Consider the following 20,361-nt stretch of genomic DNA (forward strand, 5'->3'; position numbering starts at 1 on the left):
TCGCGCCCTGCTCCGGGTGGAGGGAAGAGTGAAGCGGGGAAGCGACTTACTTCTTGCTTTTGCTTTTTTTCCTTCGCCGCTGTCAGTGCCCCCCCTCCTCTCGGAGCAGGGCGCGAAAAGCAGCCTTGCTCCGGGAGGAGGGGGAGCACACTGACAGCGTCGAAGCAACGGCGAAGACGGCGGCGAAGCAACACGAAGACAGCGTCGAAGCAACGGCGAAGACAGCGGCGAAGACAGCGGCGAAGCAACACGAAGACAGCGTCGAAGCAACGGCGAAGACAGCGGTGAAGCAACGGCGAAGACAGCGGTGAAGCAACACGAAGACAGCGGCGAAGCAACGGCAAAAAAAACCAAAAGCAATTTTGGGTTGTTTTTTTTTCAAAGCGACAATTTTTTTTTTTCCAAAAGCGACTTACTTTTGGGATCTGTCAAGATCCCAAAAGTAAGTCGCTTTTGGACGCCTGCCAACTTACTATTCTGAAGCCATCATCAGGAACCCCTGCGATCGTAGCTCCTCCCGACGAACTCAAAGATGGCCGCCTGCACGGGGGAAGCGTACAATTGGCCGCTGAAGACGTGACTTCGTGACGTCACGTCTTCAGCGGCCAATTGCACGCTTTCCCCGTGCAGGCGGCCATCTTCGTCGGGAGGAGCTACGATCGCATGTGTTCCTGATGATGGCTTCAGAATAGTAAGTTTTGCAGGCATCCAAAAGCGACTTACTTTTGGGATCTTGACAGATCCCAAAAGTAAGTCGCTTTTGGAAAAAAAAAAATTGTCGCTTTGAAAAAAAAAAAACCAAAATTGCTTTTGGTTTTTTTTTTGCCGTTGCTTCCCCGCTGTCTTCGTGTTGCTTCGCCGCTGTCTTCGCCGTTGCTTCGCCGCTGTCAGTGTGCTCCCCCTCCTCCCGGAGCAAGGCTGCTTTTCGCGCCCTGCTCCGAGAGGAGGGGGCACACTGACAGCGGCGAAGCAAAAAAAAAAACCAAGTCGCTTTGCCGTTGTAGTCTCCGTGGCAGCCCCAGTCCGGACATCGGAGGGGGGCTGCAACGTTTTTTACGCTTTTTTTTTTTTTTTTGGCTTCGGGAGCAGGGGAGAGGACTGGGGCTGCCACGGAGACCGGCACCCATGATCCCGGCCGGGGCAGGCGAGCGGGGGCTGGGGGAAAGCTTTCCACCTACCCTTACCCATGCCTCTACCGCCTGGGTCAGGGTAGGCGGTAAGTTTGCAGGTTAAACGTGCGACAAAACGGCAGGGAAAACTAGCGATAGTCGGGGCGCGGGTTACGGGATGCTAGGGAATAGCTAATTCGCTCGTTTGCATGCAATATCGCGCTAATTCGCTCGTTTGCATGCAATATGCATGCCGCGGGCGTAAGGGGTTGCCCGGGGAATTTAGGACGCGGTAGGAGTAGGTTAAAGGGGATTCGGGATCGCAGGAAGGGCTAACGCGGCCGAAAACGAAGTTAAAAACGGCTTAGGAGCAGGGTAAACGCGGCCGCACTTTACAGGATAGGCCTGTCTGTTATTTGAACTTCGGTATAGAAAAGTTATAAATAAATAAATCTATCCAGGTTGCTGAATATATCTGATGCTAGTGGCTTATAATTTATGTCAAAGAGATGAGCTTCATTTGGGCAGAGACATATTCCAAGATACTTTACACTCTCCTTGGCCCAACGAAAAGGTAATCGGGCCTGCAGGTTTTGAGCCCCTTCTATGTCGAGATTGATATTCAAGACTTCAGATTTATCTTCATTGACTTTACATCCCGAGACACTTCCAAACCCCCTCAATTCATCTAAGGTGCTCATTAAGAAAATGTCAGGGTCTAACATTGTAAATAATAAGTCATCTGCGAACATCGTCAATTTGTAGCTATGTGACCCAGTTGATACTCCCCTGACAGACGGATTCGACCAAATTTTAATAGCTAGTGGTTCCACAGAGAGTGCAAACAAGAGAGGTGACAGTGGGCAGCCTTGCCTCGTACCTCTTTGTACTGGAAACAACTCCATTGATCCGAATGCTAGCCTGTGGGCAATGATATAGCCCTTGACCCCAATTTGTGAAATAATCCCCCAGTCCCATTCTCTGTAAAGCCTTAACTAAAAATGGCCAATGTTCTCTATCAAATGCCTTTTCGGCTTCTATGGCTAACAGTACTGAAGGGATATTCTGCCGTTTAGCCCACCACATTAAATTTACAAACCTCTGGACATTGTCAGCATCTAACCTGCCAGGTACAAACCCAGATTGATCACCATGAATTAATAAGGGGGCCACCATACCCAAATGAATGGCTAGGACTTTTGCCAGAATTTTGAGATCTAAATTAATTAAGGAGATGAGTCAATCTGACTCACAGAGGGTAGGATCACATCCACCCTTTGCTATAACCTTGATACCCGCCATATTCACTCCCGAGCCAATTCCCCCTTTTCCCTTAAGAAATTGAACATTTCAAACAAAGGATCCAGGTTACCCGGTCTGAAAGCCTTATAAAATTTGGATGAGAGCCCATGAAGCCCAAGTGCTTTGCCAGATTTGAGGTCAGAGATCACCTTAAACACCTCTTCAGCCTCAATTTTTCTGTTCAAGAAATCCCTAGCTGACTCTGCAAGACCTGGGAAATGGATTTTCTTAAGGAAGGCGTCAATATCAGTTTCCTTGATATTCTTATCCGCTGTTTAAAGGTCTGTATAAAATTAAACAAATTGTTGGGATATCAGATTGCTTTCATATATATACCTCCCTTCCTTAGTTTCAATTTTCAGAATTTGATTTTGCATAGCCCGGGCCTTCAAGCTTAATATAAGAGCATAAGAACATGCCATACTGGGTCAGACCAAGGGTCCATCAAGCCCAGCATCCTCTTTCCAACAGTGGCCAATCCAGGCCATAAGAACTTGACAAGTACCCAAAAACTAAGTCTATGCCATGCTACTGTTGCTAGTAGCTAGTAAAAAGTAAAAAATGTCCAAGAGGCGTGGTCATTGTTAAAAAATACCATTCTAGAAGCACAGTCCAGATGTATTCCACACATTAAGAAAGGTGGAAAGAAGGCAAAACAATTACCGGCATGGTTAAAAGGGGAGGTGAAAGAAGCTATTTTAGCCAAAAGATCTTCATTCAAAAATTGGAAGAAGGATCCAACAGAAGAAAATAGGATAAAGCATAAACATTGGCAAGTTAAATGTAAGACATTGATAAGACAGGCTAAGAGAGAATTTGAAAAGAAGTTGGCTGTAGAGGCAAAAACTCACAGTAAAAACTTTTTTAAATATATCCGAAGCAGAAAGCCTGTGAGGGAGTCAGTTGGACCGTTAGATGATCGAGGGGTTAAAGGGGCACTTAGAGAAGATAAGGCCATCGCGGAAAGATTAAATGATTTCTTTGCTTCGGTGTTTACTGAAGAGGATGTTGGGGAGGTACCCGTAATGGAGAAGGTTTTCATGGGTAATGATTCAGATGGACTGAATCAAATCACGGTGAACCTAGAAGATGTGGTAGGCCTGATTGACAAACTGAAGAGTAGTAAATCACCTGGACCAGATGGTATACACCCCAGAGTTCTGAAGGAATTAAAAAATGAAATTTCAGACCTATTAGTAAAAATTTGTAACTTATCATTAAAATCATCCATTGTACCTGAAGACTGGAGGATAGCAAATGTAACCCCAATATTTATAAAGGGCTCCAGGGGCGATCCGGGAAACTACAGACCGGTTAGCCTGACTTCAGTGCCAGGAAAAATAGTGGAAAGTGTTCTAAACATCAAAATCACAGAACATATAGAAAGACATGGTTTAATGGAAAAAAGTCAGCATGGCTTTACCCAGGGCAAGTCTTGCCTCACAAATCTGCTTCACTTTTTTGAAGAAGTTAATAAACATGTGGATAAAGATGAACCGGTAGATATAGTATACTTGGATTTTCAGAAGGCGTTTGACAAAGTTCCTCATGAGAGGCTTCTAGGAAAAGTAAAAAGTCATGGGATAGGTGGCGATGTCCTTTCATGGATTGCCAACTGGCTAAAAGACAGGAAACAGAGAGTAGGATTAAATGGGCAATTTTCTCAGTGGAAGGGAGTGGACAGTGGAGTGCATCAGGGATCTGTATTGGGACCCTTACTTTTCAATATATTTATAAATGATCTGGAAAGAAATACGACGAGTGAGATAATCAAATTTGCAGATGACACAAAATTGTTCAGAGTAGTTAAATCACAAGCAGATTGTGATAAATTGCAGAGACTGGAAAATTGGGCATCCAAATGGCAGATGAAATTTAATGTGGATAAGTGCAAGGTGATGCATATAGGGAAAAATAACCCATGCTATAATTACACAATGTTGGGTTCCATATTAGGTGCTACAACCCAAGAAAGAGATCTAGGTGTCATAGTGGATAACACATTGAAATCGTCCGTACAGTGTGCTGCGGCAGTCAAAAAAGCAAACAGAATGTTGGGAATTATTAGAAAGGGAATGGTGAATAAAACGGAAAATGTCATAATGCCTCTGTATCGCTCCATGGTGAGACCGCACCTTGAATATTGTGTACAATTCTGGTCGCCGCATCTCAAAAAAGATATAATTGCGATGGAGAAGGTACAGAGAAGGGCTACCAAAATAATAAGGGGAATGGAACAGCTCCCCTATGAGGAAAGACTAAAGAGGTTAGGACTTTTCAGCTTGGAGAAGAGACGACTGAGGGGGGATATGATAGAGGTGTTTAAAATCATGAGAGGTCTAGAACGGGTAGATGTGAATCGGTTATTTACTCTTTCGGATAGTAGAAAGACTAGGGGGCACTCCATGAAGTTAGCATGGGGCACATTTAAAACTAATCGGAGAAAGTTCTTTTTTACTCAACGCACAATTAAACTCTGGAATTTGTTGCCAGAGGATGTGGTTAGTGCAGTTAGTATAGCTGTGTTTAAAAAAGGATTGGATAAGTTCTTGGAGGAGAAGTCCATTACCTGCTATTAAGTTCACTTAGAGCAGAGCTTTCCAAACTTTTCATGTTGGTGACACACTTTTTAGACAAACATAATTTCGGGACACAGTAATTCAGTCTACTAGCAAACCAGAGGTTAAAGGTTAAACAAACGAAATGTATTTCGACAATTTATGTATGTTTCCTTAAATATATACATAATAAAATGTTTCACGACACAACCTATCTTGTGAAAACCTCTCATTTATATTAAAAATATATAATATTCCAAGATGAATGTTATTGTTCTAATTTATGAATAACAATAATAAAGTTATTGTGTTATTCAATTTACCTCTTTAATGAGATATATGAGCTTGATGGGATGAACACAGCTTTTGAATATTTGGTGTTAATAAGAAAGACCAAAGGGTCTTCTGCGTAATTTTAAAAAGCTGGCCAGTTTCACACTATATAATTATTTGATAGCCTCATTCAACTAATTCTATATGCCTATGAGAGTGAAGACTGGAATTTATAGGAAGGGACAGAATGTCAATATAAATCCTGCACCTCCAGTTCTGTAACTCTGTGCATCCACTGAAATTCCCCAAAAACAATGGAGCTTGGATGTTTCCCTTACAGCTCATCATACTAAAAGATATTTTCAAATTCTGGTGTCACCTCACAGTAACAGCAGCACAAACACCTTCCAGTGCCAGGCACATTGTGAACTAACACAAAATCTCACAAAAAAGACACTCAAAATCTATACTGCAATCCCATTGTAACACAACAGTAATAACACCAAGGACTCAAACAACAATAACCCTACCTGTGAAAAAGCAGAGGTAAATATTACACTGGGTCCTAGAATACCAATATACCACCTATTGAGGAAACAAAACAAACCAGATTGCTATAGATCCCTATGCTAGCAGAATCTCTCATCATCGTCACACACACAGAGCAGAGACAGACCCTCACCAAATACAGAATACAAAATAAAGGAGCACAAATTAGACAAATACTGAAATGGAAACCCCAAGAAGCCAGACTCTGTGTATTAACAATGGAAAAACAGAACCACCATTCCTCATAAAACAAATAAAATCAAGAAACATAAAGCATCAGTTATAATAGTAAAACCATACTAATAAAAGAATATTTTAAAACTACTGATAAATAGAATTTCTATTAATTAAAATCATATACATTTTTTACAATTTCCCAAATACCAATAAAATATTTAAAAACAGCACTTATATCAAATAACACCCAATAATTAAAACTAATAAGGATTTTAAAAAGCCCCTGCTGTACATACGTGGGAGCTCTTGATTTCCAGTCACCCTGATATTGTCAAGGATTAGGAGGTTATCCTCTCTCTCTCACACATACTCACATGTCCATTCTCTCTCACACATACACTGTCACATACATACATATTCATGCTCTTATACCCACCAAAACCTCTCGCTCTCACATACACTGACACACTCTCAGGCTCTAAGACACTCTCTCCCCCTCCACACACACCCCCCCACACAAACTCTTACTCTCCTGGATTTTCTCATACACACTCATGCTCTCACTCTCTCTGGCTCCCTCACATACACACAAACATACACACCCAGGCAAGTTCCCAATCATTCTCACACAAACACACACACCCAGGCAAGCTCCCAGTCATTCTCACACACTGAAACTGACCCCCAGGCAGGCTCCCATTCATTTTCACACCACTCCCTCACCATCCCCCAGGCATGCACACATTCATTCTCACACAAACAGACCCCCAGGCAGGCACCAATCCATTCTCACACACATACACCACACACAGGCAGGCACCTATTCTCACACATACAAACCCCCAGGAAGACACCCATTCATTCTCATACACAGACACACTCTCAGGCAGGCACCCATGCATTCACACACATACACCCCCAGGCAGACTCCCATTCATACACATGCACACTAAAGGCAGACCCCCTCTCTTTCTTTTGCCAGCAACCTCAGAGCCTCTCTTATTCCTCTGCTGCCACTGTCACTGATACCGCATGGCTATTTGGTAGGCGCTGATTGCTGCTATTGGCACTGAAGCCCATTCTGCTGCCTCCTCTGTGTAGGCCCAGTGGGTTTCCACTTCCTCCATGTTGATCTCGTACATTGTGAGATCCGCATAGAGAAAGTGCTACTCTTGCACATTACCAAAGATTACATGTGCCAATCAGTAAAAAGTAATTTTATTTTTTTTTACCTTTGCTGTCTGATCTTAGTTTTCTATCGGTTGGTCACAGGCTTTTTTGTTCCACCTCCCCTTTCTTATTTTTTTTGCCAATTCCTTTCATATTGTCTTTTTTTTCTATTTCTTTTCTCTCCATCTATCTTCTTCCCTCAAACATACAGTCAGGTTTTCATTCTCACATGCTTTCTCTCTCTCTCTCACACACACACACACAGGCTCTCACATGCTCTCTCTCATACAATCATTCATACACAGTCTCTCACTGGCACATGCTGTCTGACTCTCACACACCCAGGCTCTCTCTCACTCCCACATGCTGTCTTGTTCAAGTACAGACGCTCACTGTTACATGCTCTCTCTCATACAATCATTCATACACACAGGCTCTCACTGGCACATGCTGTCTCTCTCACACACACACAGGCTCTCACATGCTGTCTCTGCAAACATTCAGGTCCTCACTCCCGCACACAATCTCTCAACTCATCTCATACCCGCACACAATCTCTCAACTCATCTCATACACGCACACAATCTCTCCTCATCTCATACACACACTCTACGGTCCCTCAGCCTCTCTCTTACCTCTGGGCTCCTCTTCACGGGTCGCTGCAGATTGGGCTCTGCAGCGTCCCTCTTCATCGCGGGCCGATCCGCGGCAGCGGCGTCCCTCTTCATCGCGGGCCGATCCGCGGCAGCGGCGTCCCTCTTCTTCGCGGGCCGATCCGCGGTGGGGACCCTGCTACCGGGCCTCCTCCTCCTCTCAGCCTGCTGCTCCTCTTCTGCACATGGCTGACGCTCCACCTCCTTCCTGCCCGTGTGGCTCCGGCAACATTTTTCTTTTGGGGCCGCGTGAGCAGGAAGGAGGAGGAGCACCTGCGTGACCGTTTTCTTCGAGCCGTGGTGACGTAAGCTCCACCACGGCCCTGCCGATCTTCCTGCTCTGTGTCTCCGGCCCACAGCCCAGCCCAGCGAAACTTCACTGCTCAGCCGCCAGTGGGATGAGGTCCACCGGTGGCTGCATTGGCTCCCACTTGCCAGTGTGTCACGTGCATCGGGCTTGCGCAACACATCAGCACACCTCAGGCGACACACTAAAGTGTCGCGACACACACTTTGGAAAGCTCTGCTCTAGAGACAAAGAAAGAATGGGGTCCAATGGCAGTTTGGTATGGAATGGGGGGATGTGACATGGTGCGGATGACTGATGCGGGATGTGACATGGTGCGGATGACCACTAGACAGGTGGCTTCCAAGACTGTGGCTACATGCCAGCTGTGGCCATGGTCTCCAAGTCCAATCTCACAAGGTTACTCTTTTAGGGTTTTCATTTCTGAGGCATTCTCTGATACTGGAGCTCCTTGATCTTCATAATGAAGTTCCAAAGACTTACCTACTGGCTCAGAGGTGGGTCCAGATTAGTCAGACCACTAGGTCTTCAACATACAGGATGGCTATGCTCTAGAATTCTTCTAGATGCTTCTATAATCTCTCCATGCAGCTCTCTACTGAACAGATTGCTGATATAGACTATCTTAATAAGGCTGTTGTATTTGAAGGCCATCATGAGATCACAATAAAAAAAGAAAATCATAGTCAATTATCCCCCTTTTTCTATCATTCTTAAAGAAGATGAGCATCATTTGTGTTTGACTCCTTCCAGAGGAAAACTATATGTTACAGAAGTTTCTCACATCTTCATTTCTGTCGGAGACATGTCTATGTATTTGCCAGGAACATCAGCGTTTCCTGAGCTTGGCCGTTCTGACGCCATTATCGTTTTCAGGTATTTTTCTTTAGACTGGTGGTTGTACACATGAACCTTCTATAAGATCTCTGCACTAGGCACTAATCTAGATGATTTACAGTCATCTCAGATGCTGGAGAATTTCGGCATGCAGCCAATGTGGAGTGTCGCAGTTGAGAGTTCATTATTCAGTTGCTGGGGTCGATGGCAACCACTTTGGACATCGTCTCTGATCAGTAGGGGCACTTGCGGCTTCTTCAGCACACGTTGCTCTCCCGGTAGCATCCATGGTCGCAGGAGTGCATAGTGTGGTTTCACTTGCTCCTGTCAGTGTGGGTCCAGTTGCAATGGTGATAACGGATCATCTCAGGGAGGGGATTTCCCTGGAGACACTGGGCTGCAAGGTTCTTATATCAGAGACAAACTTGCTGAGTTAGAGGGCTCCCTATCAGGAATTGGGAGCGTGTGTACTCTGACTGGCAAGTTTATGCTTCACCGAGTGGCTGGAAGCTCGTTCGGTCACAGTACTGTCAGACAATGCATCAGTTTTCTACATCATTCATCTAGGGGGAACAGAATTCTTTCCACTCATATTACCATGTTGGGGGTCATCCAATCTCATGAAGATTCCATGATTTTTCAGTTGGCAGTTCGAGATAGATCACAATCTCGGTACTCCTGTTCAGGCATAGCCGTGGGGGTAGGATATTATAAGCCTTCCTGCCAGGAACATAGATAGCATCTTTCACAAGATTGCTAGCCAGACCACAATCATACTTCTGATATCTACAGATTTGCTCTGGAGGCCGTGTTTGCTGATCTACAGAGGCTGCTAATTGTCAGTGCTCTTAGCCTGTCGTTCAGGAGAGATCGATTGCTCCAGGAACCCTTCCACTCAATGATCAAGATAAATTTTGCCTTTTGGTTTGAGAGGGTTCATTTGCTGAAGTGTAGTTATTCTTCTGCAGTGATTTTCACTTTGCTGCAGGCCGCAGAGTATTCTATCTCTCTGGCTTATGTTAGAGTTGGAGACCTTCCAGACCTGGGAAAAGGAGCGGGTCCTCACCCTCTCAAGGAGAAATTCCTTTTGGAATTTCCTGCCAGAAGGTTGGCTTAGAGGTTTGGTCTTTACCAAGGTAAAGATTCAGGTAGCAATTCTTGCTTGTGATAGAGGGCAAGTCTTTGCTATCCTGGTTCTTGAAGGGAGTTAATCATTTTCAGTCTCCCTTGTGGCTACCAGTGCTGCTGCAGAACCTTAATCTGGTGTTGACTTTGGCAAGTCCCATCTTTCGTCCACTGTGTGGACATTCCTTGCAGCTACTTACTTTTGCAGGCAGTTTTTTTCTCATGGCAATCTGTTCAACACATCGGGTTTTGTTTTTTTGTATGCCTTGGATGTCAGGTGGCAGCAAATGAGATACTTGCAATGTTTTGGAAATTTCAGGTAGTCTTATCGATTGCTTATGGTTCATGATGGAAATAAACAAAGGGATCCGACAAAGCAGGCAGCTATAGCTTGGATGCCGAGATTTCTTTGTCTAAGTAACTTAGAGCACATTCCGGCGGTATTGTGTGCAAAGAGTTGGTTATTTTCTCCTACTAAGATTTCTCGGGCAGCATCGGGATATTCCTTGCACACCTTCCTAAGCATGTTTGCTTCAACATTCAAGTGTGTGGTATTGTCCGCACTGCAGGCAGCCTCCCACCCTGTTCGGGAGTAGCTTTGGTACATCATACTTTTGTATATTAACCTGTCTGAGTGTAGAGGAAGGAGAAATTATTACTTACTTGATAATTTCCTTTCTTCTAAGGAAGGCAGGTCAATCCATAACTCACCCTCGACTGCCTACTTGCTTACCGTTTGTCCCTTCTTACAGACAATGTAGACTGTTATTCTGTTCATTTGTTGAATGACTGGTAAGTGAGATAATCAGCCCCTGAGATTAGTGCATGTTAATGCTTTTGGCTGAGCTCTGTGTTCCCAGTTGGGTGGAACCATGACTGTTTGACTGTTAATAATCATTTTCTCATATAGCCAATTTGCCACAGTTTGGCTTTTCCAGAGAATACTGGCAGGCTGATGTCGGGGCGGGACTATATGTCCGAGATATCAGCTTTTACTATGTCTCCATCTGCTGGAAGAGATGCTTAACCCACTTGTGTGGATTGACCTACCTTCCTTAGAAGAAAGGAAATTATCAAGTAAGCAGTAATTTCTCCTTCTTTGAAAGATTGCAGACCCCTGTTCTGTAATATTTCTGCTATGTCTGTCCTTTCCAGTAGAATATGCATTTATAGGTCCTTAAGTCTCATTCCATATGGCTTGTGGTGCTCCATTGTGGTAATCTTTTCTAACTGGAAGACTGTGATGTGGGGAGACTGTAAGGTAAAGCAGGATTAGAGAGGGCAATCTGTGGTTAAATAAAAAAACAAAAAACAATAGTAAAAATGACCAAGTAAAATGGCACATACATAGTAACTGATCTAAAACTTTCATCTTGGCTTTGGGAAGAACAGCCATGTTATAAAATTTGTATTTAATATTCTTTTTTTTTTTTAAATGTTGCTGTTTAATTCCTGGAGTTGGACAGGAAAGCAGTACAACAATCTCATAGTTCACAAGTATAAAATCATGAGTGGCCCAAAATTACTACACATGATAGCATGCCTTGAATGATGGTGATATGGATTCATAGAGAAAGCCAATATAGGAAGGAGCAACATAGCAATCCATTGTGTGATGCATAAAGCACACAAACTGATAGATGTGTTGCATAAAGGGTTAATGCAGGGACTGGGGGGTGGGGAATACTGAAAAAAAAGCCTTTCTGTGTTAAAGCTGTGAATTCTTTCTGCCCATTTCCTGCTGATTTCCTGTTTACTTGGTAACTCTGTGAAACTACATAGCAAGGAAAGGCATATAATACAGGCTCTACACTGCTTTTAAACATAAATTTGTATAATCTCATAATTGTAAACATTATTGGAAATAGAATAAACAGTAAAATAATGACTGTACTGGAAAGAATAAAATGGTGAAGCCAGGAAGTGAAACAGAAAGACAAAGGCAGAGACAAGAAAAGAAGGGCATTGTGTATCACCACTAATAAAAGGGAGAGCTGTAGGGACCAAAAACGTGAAGAGCTTTGTGACATAAAAGGGGCAGTAATAAGGACAGGGTGACATACCCAGTAAACGTAAAAGACAATAACAAAGACCAGGAAATTGAAGAGCTAGCAAGCCGTCAACCCAAACATAGGCTTGTGTGTGAAAACCTTCCTAGCACCCATTTTTTCTTCCTGTGTTCTTACAAATGCTCTTTTATAATCTGTGATATTATTCCTAAGAGAAAATATAATCACCCTTTCTACATCATTGCTTTCTCCGAGTGTTATTGCTATTTAAAGAGAAATATACTACAATGGGAGAGGAAGGGGGGGGGAGGTAGATTAATGTGTGATTAGTTCTTATAAGCCTACACATTAGTGACCAGAAGTGCTCACACTAGAATCCTTCAGCACAGGTATGGAATTGGGCAAAAGACCCAGAGGTTCCTCGGACCCTTGCACACTACAATTGGTGGTAGACGTAGGATCCTTTGGTTATTTTGCTCAATTCTGGAGTGTGGGGAGGTTGCCATGCCCATTAGAAAATAGGGGGGGGGGGGAGACAGGAGCTGTACTGCCTGTCATGTTAGTGGCATGGCAATGTTCCAGTAGAAAAAACAAGACACGAAAGTCCTAGTGCATCAAAGGGCATGAGCCCTGGTTTGCTGTGGCCCAAATTTTCTCCTGCTCAAAATGTATCCAGGAACCCTGGGACACGGAATTAGTGGCATCATCCAAGCACTTCCCCTTGCTACGGCTGATGTGTTCTACTGCCTCAAGGTGGGCGATGCCCATGGGTCTTCCAGAGCATGTTGGGTTTTCTTGGCTGCTTTCCAAAGCCTTGACAAGTGAGTCACTGTCTTATAGGAGGAGGTGACTACTTTGCAGTGAGAGAAGAAGGAGCTAAACACTAGGGTACGGCACCAGGAGCTCCTCATCAACTCTGTTGTACAAGCAAAGGAAACTGCCCAACAACAGTGTGTGGATGCTGTTGTCAAAAAGGGTGAGGCTAAGTTGCAGCTCTTATCTACCCATCTAAAGTTGGGAGTAGCAGTAAATCCTGTTAAATTTCATCAGGTGGTTATGGGTACCCCTTTAGACTAGGACATTTTTGATGGGCCCGTTCCTTCTGTGAGCCCTTCTGTTAAAATGTGCCCTCTTGAGACAGGAGAGGAAAGTAAAGAAGTGACTCTGATAGACTTTGATGTGGGGGCAAAACAAAAGCCAGCCATAAGGAAGAATGCATTATTCATGGCCCTCAAGAATAAGGAAGCTCCCAAACCACCAAAGTTAGATTATGAGGGTCCAGAGAAAGGTTCAGAGAGTAAATAAGGGATGTATTCAAATATGAGGCCGGGAAGCCTAAAGGCAGCAGCCTGGGAAAAGGATCCTCCCCTGGGTAGCATGTTTAACCATGTCAAGGACTCTAACGCTGGTAGTAACAGCTAGGGAATTAGGATTTATGAGTCCCATGTCCACGCACCTGCTGCTAGCTATGGATATTATGCAAAGAGGAGAGGGCACAGAGGGGAGAGTTTCTTTGGGCACTCTCCTATTCGAATCATTGAGTACATTTTTCATGGATGAAGTGGCCCTTACCCATGACCCTGGGATTATGTAATGGAATAGCAAGGCAGAGGGAATTAAAGTGCTACAGAATTTGGCTGCCCCTAGGGCTATCATTTCAAAGCACCTGCTTCAACAGGCGGGAGATTTGCTTATTTCCCCCCAGTTATCAAAGGGCCTAGATGCTAGTGCTGGGCCAAAAATGTTCCTGACTGCCCAGACGCTTGCCACTATATTTTTGGTGGCAGGGGGAAAGGATTCACACTCTATATTTACTGAAATAATGTAGTTACTAGGGCAGCATATGACTCTTACACTAGACATAGGCCCAGGGAATGTTCAGATTAAACCAACTGTGATAAATCACAGAGCTGCAGTGCATAGGGACACTTCTCCATGGCAAAATCAAGCTCCACCATCTCCCTATTCAGAGACGGATGATAAACAAGAGACAGGGAAATGCAATCTGCTCCAAGGTTGTTTATGTCATGCCCTCATGAATACAGGCGTACCTAGAGAGTAGGTGGATGGGTTGCCTATGGGGGACCTGGTGGATCAACTGGCCCAAGTAAGGTGGGAAAGTGAGCAGAGAAAAGACAGGAAGGGAGAAGGGCTAGGAATGATAAGGGACAGTCTGAACCCCACAACTTGAGTCAAACTCAGCTATACCAACAAGCTGTGAGTTCCCTGCAGTAGATCGTGGATAAGTATTATCCCAAAACTCAGGGGATAGAGCTAGGGGGAATTAGAAATCAGATTGGTACCCAAATTCTGTCTTCCCCGTACAAACGTGTGGATAAAATCTCATAATTCAACCATTCCATTGTAGAAAAGCAGAAATAGGGTCATTCTGGAGGGTAAATCTTTGCTGCAGTGCATTGCTGCATCGCTGCAAGCACCTGCTGTCGCCAAGAATGATGAGACATCCAACATTCAGAAAGCCAGCACAAAGAGGAGCCCTAGAACATGTGCCTCGAGGATATCTGGTTACAGCCACCTTTTGTAGACTATTTTTTATAAGGTGCATAATTCTGTTGTTTAGATTCATATGTATGATTAGTATTGATGCTTACACTTACAGTTCCTCTGTGTGTCACAAAAGTTTTGGTTCCCCACGCCCACAAATATATACAGAGACTGCCTCTTCAACTATTCATCAGAGGGCAGAATGTTCCCTAAATTTGGTGAATTCATTTGTTCAACTTGCCACTTACTTGACTGAGTCTCCTAAATAGGCACTGGCCTTGCCATTTTGTTAATACTTGTTTTATTTGTAATTGACTGTAAAACTTGCAGTTCACCGCATTGTGGACTTGCGGACTGTTGCTCTCCTTGCCTCCAAGGATTCTTTTTATTAATCTTAAAGAATGTAGGCCACATTCCCTTTTTGGCAAGACAGGGATGGAATGTGTGGTGTATAAAGCAAACAGACTGATAGATGTGTTGCATATAGGGTTAATGCAGGGACGGGAGGAGCGGGGGGAAGCTATGAAATCTTTCTGTTGTTCCCTGCAGTTTTCTGTGTTAAAAGCTGTGAATTCTTTCTGCCTGCTCCTTGCTGTTACAGTGATTAGGTACTGATTTGCTGTTTACTTGGTAACTCTGTGAAACCACATGGCAAGGAACGGCATACAATACAGGTACCACAATGCTTTTAAATACTTTCTCATATTCAGGTCGATACAGTACAGTGTGCTCCGACAGAGCGCACTGTTAGCCTGCTCTTGGACGCGCGTTTTCCCTTACCCCTTATTCAGTAAGGGGAGGAAAATGCGCGTCCAACCCGCGGCACCTAATAGCACCCTCAACATGCAAATGCATGTTAATGGCCCTATTAGGTATGCGCGCGGGATACAGAAAGTAAAATGTGTAGCCAAGCTGCACATTTTACTTTCAGAAATTAACGCCGACCCAATGGTTGGCGCTAATTTCTTCCAGCGCCGGGAAAGTGCACAGAAAAGCAGTAAAAACTGCTTTTCTGTGCACCCTCCAACTTAATATCATAGCAATATTAAGTAGGAGGTCCCGAAAAGTAAAAAAAGTAAAAAAATAAAAATAAAAAATAAAAAATTTGAATTCGGCCTGCGACTGTCGGGCCGAAAACCGGACGCTCAATTTTGCCGGCGTCCGGTTTCCGAGCCCGTGGCTGTCAGCAGGCTCAAGAACCGACGCCGGCAAAATTGAGTGTCGGCTGTCAAACCCGCTGACAGCCGCCGCTCCTGTCAAAAAGGAGGCGCTAGGGACGTGCTAATGTCCCTAGCGCCTCCTTTTCCCCGTTTTTACCGCGTCAACTAATTTAAATACAGAACCGCGCACACCGGCAAAGGGCCGGTGCGCGCGCCGGGCGTTCGTCTGCTCTCCCGCGGACTTTACTGTATCGGCCCGATTGTGAGCAAATAGACAGGAGAGTAAACATGTCTATATAATTTCATAATTGTAAGTATTATTGGAAATAGAGTAAATAGTAAAATAATGACTGTAACAAAAAGAATAAAATGGAAAAACAAGGAAGTGAAACAAAGACAGATGGGGAGGCAAAAGACACAGAAAGAAAAAGAAGGGCATGTCATGTATCACCTCTAATGAAGGGACGAGATGTAGAGACCGAAAACATGAAGAGCTTTGTGACATGAAAGGGTCAGTGATAAGGACAGGGTGACACACACCCAGTAAGCATAAAAGGAAGTAACAAAGAGCAGGAAATTGAAGAACTAGGAAGCCACCAACCTGAACACAGGCTTGTGTGTGAAAGCCTTCCCACCCCCACCCTTGTGCAATGACCATTTTGCCTGCCTGACTCGACAGTCTTTTAAGGAAAGTATACTGCCCACTGTTTTGTACATAAATGTAAATTTAGCTTAGCTTTGCTTTTATATACTTTTTCTACCTGTATTTATACAAATGCTCTTTTGTAGTCTGTGATATTATTGCTAAGAGAACATATAATCACCTTCTCTATATCATTACTCTCTCAGAGTATTATTGCTATTTATGTAGAAATATACTATAATAGGAGAGGAAAAGGGGGGAATGTGTGATCAGTTCTTATAAGCTGATACATTAGTGCCCAGAAATGCTCACAACACCTAAGCACAGCTTCGTAATTGGGCAAAAGGTCCAAGAGATCCTTGGACCCTTGCATATTGTATCCATAAGCTGGAGGATCTAGCTAATCTAAAAACTAAAGGAACAGAAACTAAGAGTATAGAAGTTGATAGATACATTCATGGACTTAAATGATATATGCCATTCTTACATTATTGTTCTATTTTATCCTCGCATTACAAAACCATCACTATTTCATACAGTGTAATAAGATTACAGTTCTGTTTTATTACTCTACATATTTTAAAACTATTTTTCAATTATTTTTCTTTTTAGATTAAAGTAGAGTTAAAATTAACACATTTGCCACCCTTGCCATTTTATTCACTCAGTCTGTGTGACTTTCCATTTGATCATACATCTCAGAGATTTTATATGCTGGAGGGAATAGTAATCGCTGTGACAACAGTAACTAAATACACACAAGGTGCAAGATTTCTTTGTACTGAGGAAACGTGTCCATTTTCTGAAGGTAAATTTAAAATGCTTATTCAGTAGCAAAACTGAAATTCCAGGAAAGCTGGTAATATGAACTACCAAAAGTGGCCAGTTTGTAAAAATGTCTGACATTTTCAGTGAGACCTTTTATATAAATTGTCCTTTAACTCCCAGCAAATGAAAATTAATGAATTACTGATTAAATAGCTTGTAATTTACAATGCCATCTAGCAATATATTACCCAGTTTTAATTCTAATTGTACAATAAAAAAGTTGAAAGTTCCCATAAATCGTAATGAAAATATGGTGCTTCCCAGGCATAACATTGTATAAAGTACAAAAAAGCAGTGGTCCTAGTGTATCAGATATGGTAAAGAAACAAAATAAATACAGAGAGAAATGTTTTTAAATTATACCGCCATGAACCTCTACTACAATTTGTAATAACCTCATGAATATGCTAAAATTATTCAATATTTTCAAATAAATTAGCTATTAAAATTTTAGGGGCAAAACTGGGGGTTTGATTATTTTGTGGGGTGTTAGATGTGATTTAAAAGTATTTCTTTCTGTGTATGCACTAGAACTCAAAATAGAAGATGTGCGGCACTCAAAGTCAATCACTGTTCAATACATTAAACTCCAAATTTTATTGGATCAGAGACAACAAAGGGAACATTTAAGACACAAATACTTATAAATATTCAAAGGGGTTACAGTAATTGACTTTGATTGCCACACATCTTCTCTTTGATATTTATTTATATGTGTGTGCTGTTTACTCCGCATATTTGCTCTGCTATGCACTAGAACTGCCAGTTTTTGCATATTATTGATTGTGTTCAGGTGTTGGTAATCATACCCAAACATTTGCTGTTTTTCTTGTATAACATTGTATAATGTTATACAAGAAATTACTAGAACTCTTATACAAGAGTTCTAGTAATTTCTCTATATATACCCATCTGCAGAACCATTTTGATTAGCAATCATAGTTATTGGGAAATAATGGGTGTTCATATTTTTAGGTTTTGCCCTATTCCCTCAACTGACCCATTTTTTATTCCCTATGATTTTTATTTTTTTTTAGAATACATTGTCCAAACTAAGGGCTATTGCTGGATTTCAGGTTTACAGGAAGCCTCCTCCAAGATTAAATCCATTCATGTCACTCATATGTTAATAAGAAGCATTTAAGCTATGTATGAATGTCTTTCAAAGCCTGAATGCATCCTATCTGCAGATCTTTCAGTATTGGCATATCTGTGCACATGTCATGGTTGGGCAGGCAGGAATCAGGATTGCTCCTACAGGAGCAGGGCTAGACTCTGGGGCAAGGCCGGACTGGGTTTTTTTTTTTGCCTGTACCAGCCACCTCTCCCATAGGTTGAGCCCTTGGTTTCTGTGGTCTGATAAGACTCAGATGGAACACAGCTTAGGCTGGGAGCTGGAACATGGCTGGTACTCAGGAAAGTCAGGAGCTGGAGGCAAGGCTGGTACTGAGGGCAGCAAGAGTTGGATACAGACAAGGCTGAAGACATGGACTGAAACCAAGGGCAAGGCTAGGGATGGAAACAATGCAGGAACTGAAGACAGGCAAACAAGGGCTTGAACTGAGTGCAAACCAGGAAGACTGGGAAGGCCACAAGGCAAGGCAGGAGGCCAAGATGGCCACAAGACAAGAAAGCACAGCAAGGATGACCAAGTTAAGGAGCCGAGGTAACTTAATGCAGAGGCAAGGAGAGAATGGACAGGCTGGGTTAGGTAGGACTGGAGACACTGCCTCATGGGATCATCAAGAAAGCAGCTAGAATGGCTGTGAAGGAAGCTCACAGATTACCTTTGCTGATGGGGGCTGCATAGCAAGCAGAATCATGACAGTACCCCCCTTCTAAGACCCCTTCCTCCTGGGTCCCCTTTGCCATGGGGGCTGTGGCCAGTAGGTACTGGGTTTTCTGGAGTCATAGACAACATAGTCCAGGTCTTGAAAGATGAAAAGTCTGTTTGGAACTCAACTGCTGGACCAGAGTCTCTCTGGGGATGAGGTGCTGAACCAGAGTCTCTATGGAGCTGAGTTACTAAACCAGATTCTCTCTGGGGCTGAGGTGATGAACCGGAGTCTCTCTGAATCAGAGTCTCTCTGGAGCTGAGATACTGGGTCGGAGACCCACTAGGACTAAAGAGCTGGACCAGAGTCTTTCTGGGGCTGAGATGCAGGATCAGAGTCTCTTTGGCACTGGATTGCTGGGCCAGAGTCTCTCTGGTGTTGGGTTACTGGGCCAGAGTGTCTCTGGCACTGGGTTGCTGGATCAGAGTATTTCTGGAACTGAAATGCTGGATCAATGTCTCTCTGGAATGAAGTGCTGGTCTAGAGTTTCTGGCTCAGACGTATTTTACCAGTCTGTCTGATACAGATGTGTTTTACCAGAGCCTTTCTGGTACTGGTTTGCTGGGCCAGAGCCTATTTGACACTGGGTTGCTAGGCCAGCATCTCTTTAGCACTGGGTTGCTGGGTCAGAGTCTCTCTGGTGCTGTGCCAGAGTCTCTGAGATTGAATAGTTGGGCCAGAGTCTTTCTGGGTCTGAGATGCTAGTTCCCTGTACGTACCTGGATCAGTCCAGACAGTGGGTTATGTCCCCAATCCAGCAGATGGAGTCATAACACAAGCTTTGAGGGGGCGTCACCATATATACTACTACCCCCTCTGCAGGAGTTCAGTATCTTCTGACTCCAGCAGATGCGAGTAGGGGAATCAGGCTTCCCCTCCTTTTCCTTTTTCTTCACTTTCTTGCTTGATTATGGCTTGTTGTTGTCTTTTTCTGTGGATCAAGTTTGTATCAAGTTTGTATTAAGTTTAAAAAAAAAAAAAAAAAAAGGCAGAGTTCTTTCAACTTCTGGGGAGTGGCTTCTCTTCCTTGTCTCTTCTCTGCGGCCTTGCTGTTTATTTCTCATTGCAGCCAGGGGTAAGTTTGTTTTTCCTTTGTAGTTTTTTCCTTCACAGCTCAGCCCCCGGTGCCCGCGAAAGCCGGTGGAGCCGGCCTCTTCGCTCTTTACTCCCTCACCCGCGGCCATTTTACAGCTTCTCATGGGCTGCTGAGCCATTTAGGGAAAGATGTCTGGGGCGGGTCGTGTGGCCGGGAAGGCCCCCCCGCTGCACCCTCCTCTATTTTCGGACAGTGGGCAGTGCGGGCCGACCGGGCCCCCCCGCA

At 43.7% G+C, this 20,361-nt stretch overlaps 1 protein-coding gene across 1 annotated transcript in view; it reads left to right on the forward strand.

Annotated features, from left to right (window-relative positions):
- MCMDC2 (minichromosome maintenance domain containing 2) overlaps nucleotides 1–20,361 on the forward strand; it is a 298,944-nt gene that overhangs the window by 38,613 nt on the left and 239,970 nt on the right. Inside the window, exon 4 of the mRNA XM_029591416.1 lies at nucleotides 16,990–17,185. Within this exon, the coding sequence (XP_029447276.1) occupies nucleotides 16,990–17,185 (196 nt within the window). The remainder of the gene's footprint in view (nucleotides 1–16,989; nucleotides 17,186–20,361) is intronic.

The sequence above is a fragment of the Rhinatrema bivittatum genome, chromosome 2 (assembly GCF_901001135.1).
Source record: "Rhinatrema bivittatum chromosome 2, aRhiBiv1.1, whole genome shotgun sequence".
In the NCBI taxonomy this organism is placed as follows: Eukaryota; Metazoa; Chordata; class Amphibia; order Gymnophiona; family Rhinatrematidae; genus Rhinatrema; species Rhinatrema bivittatum.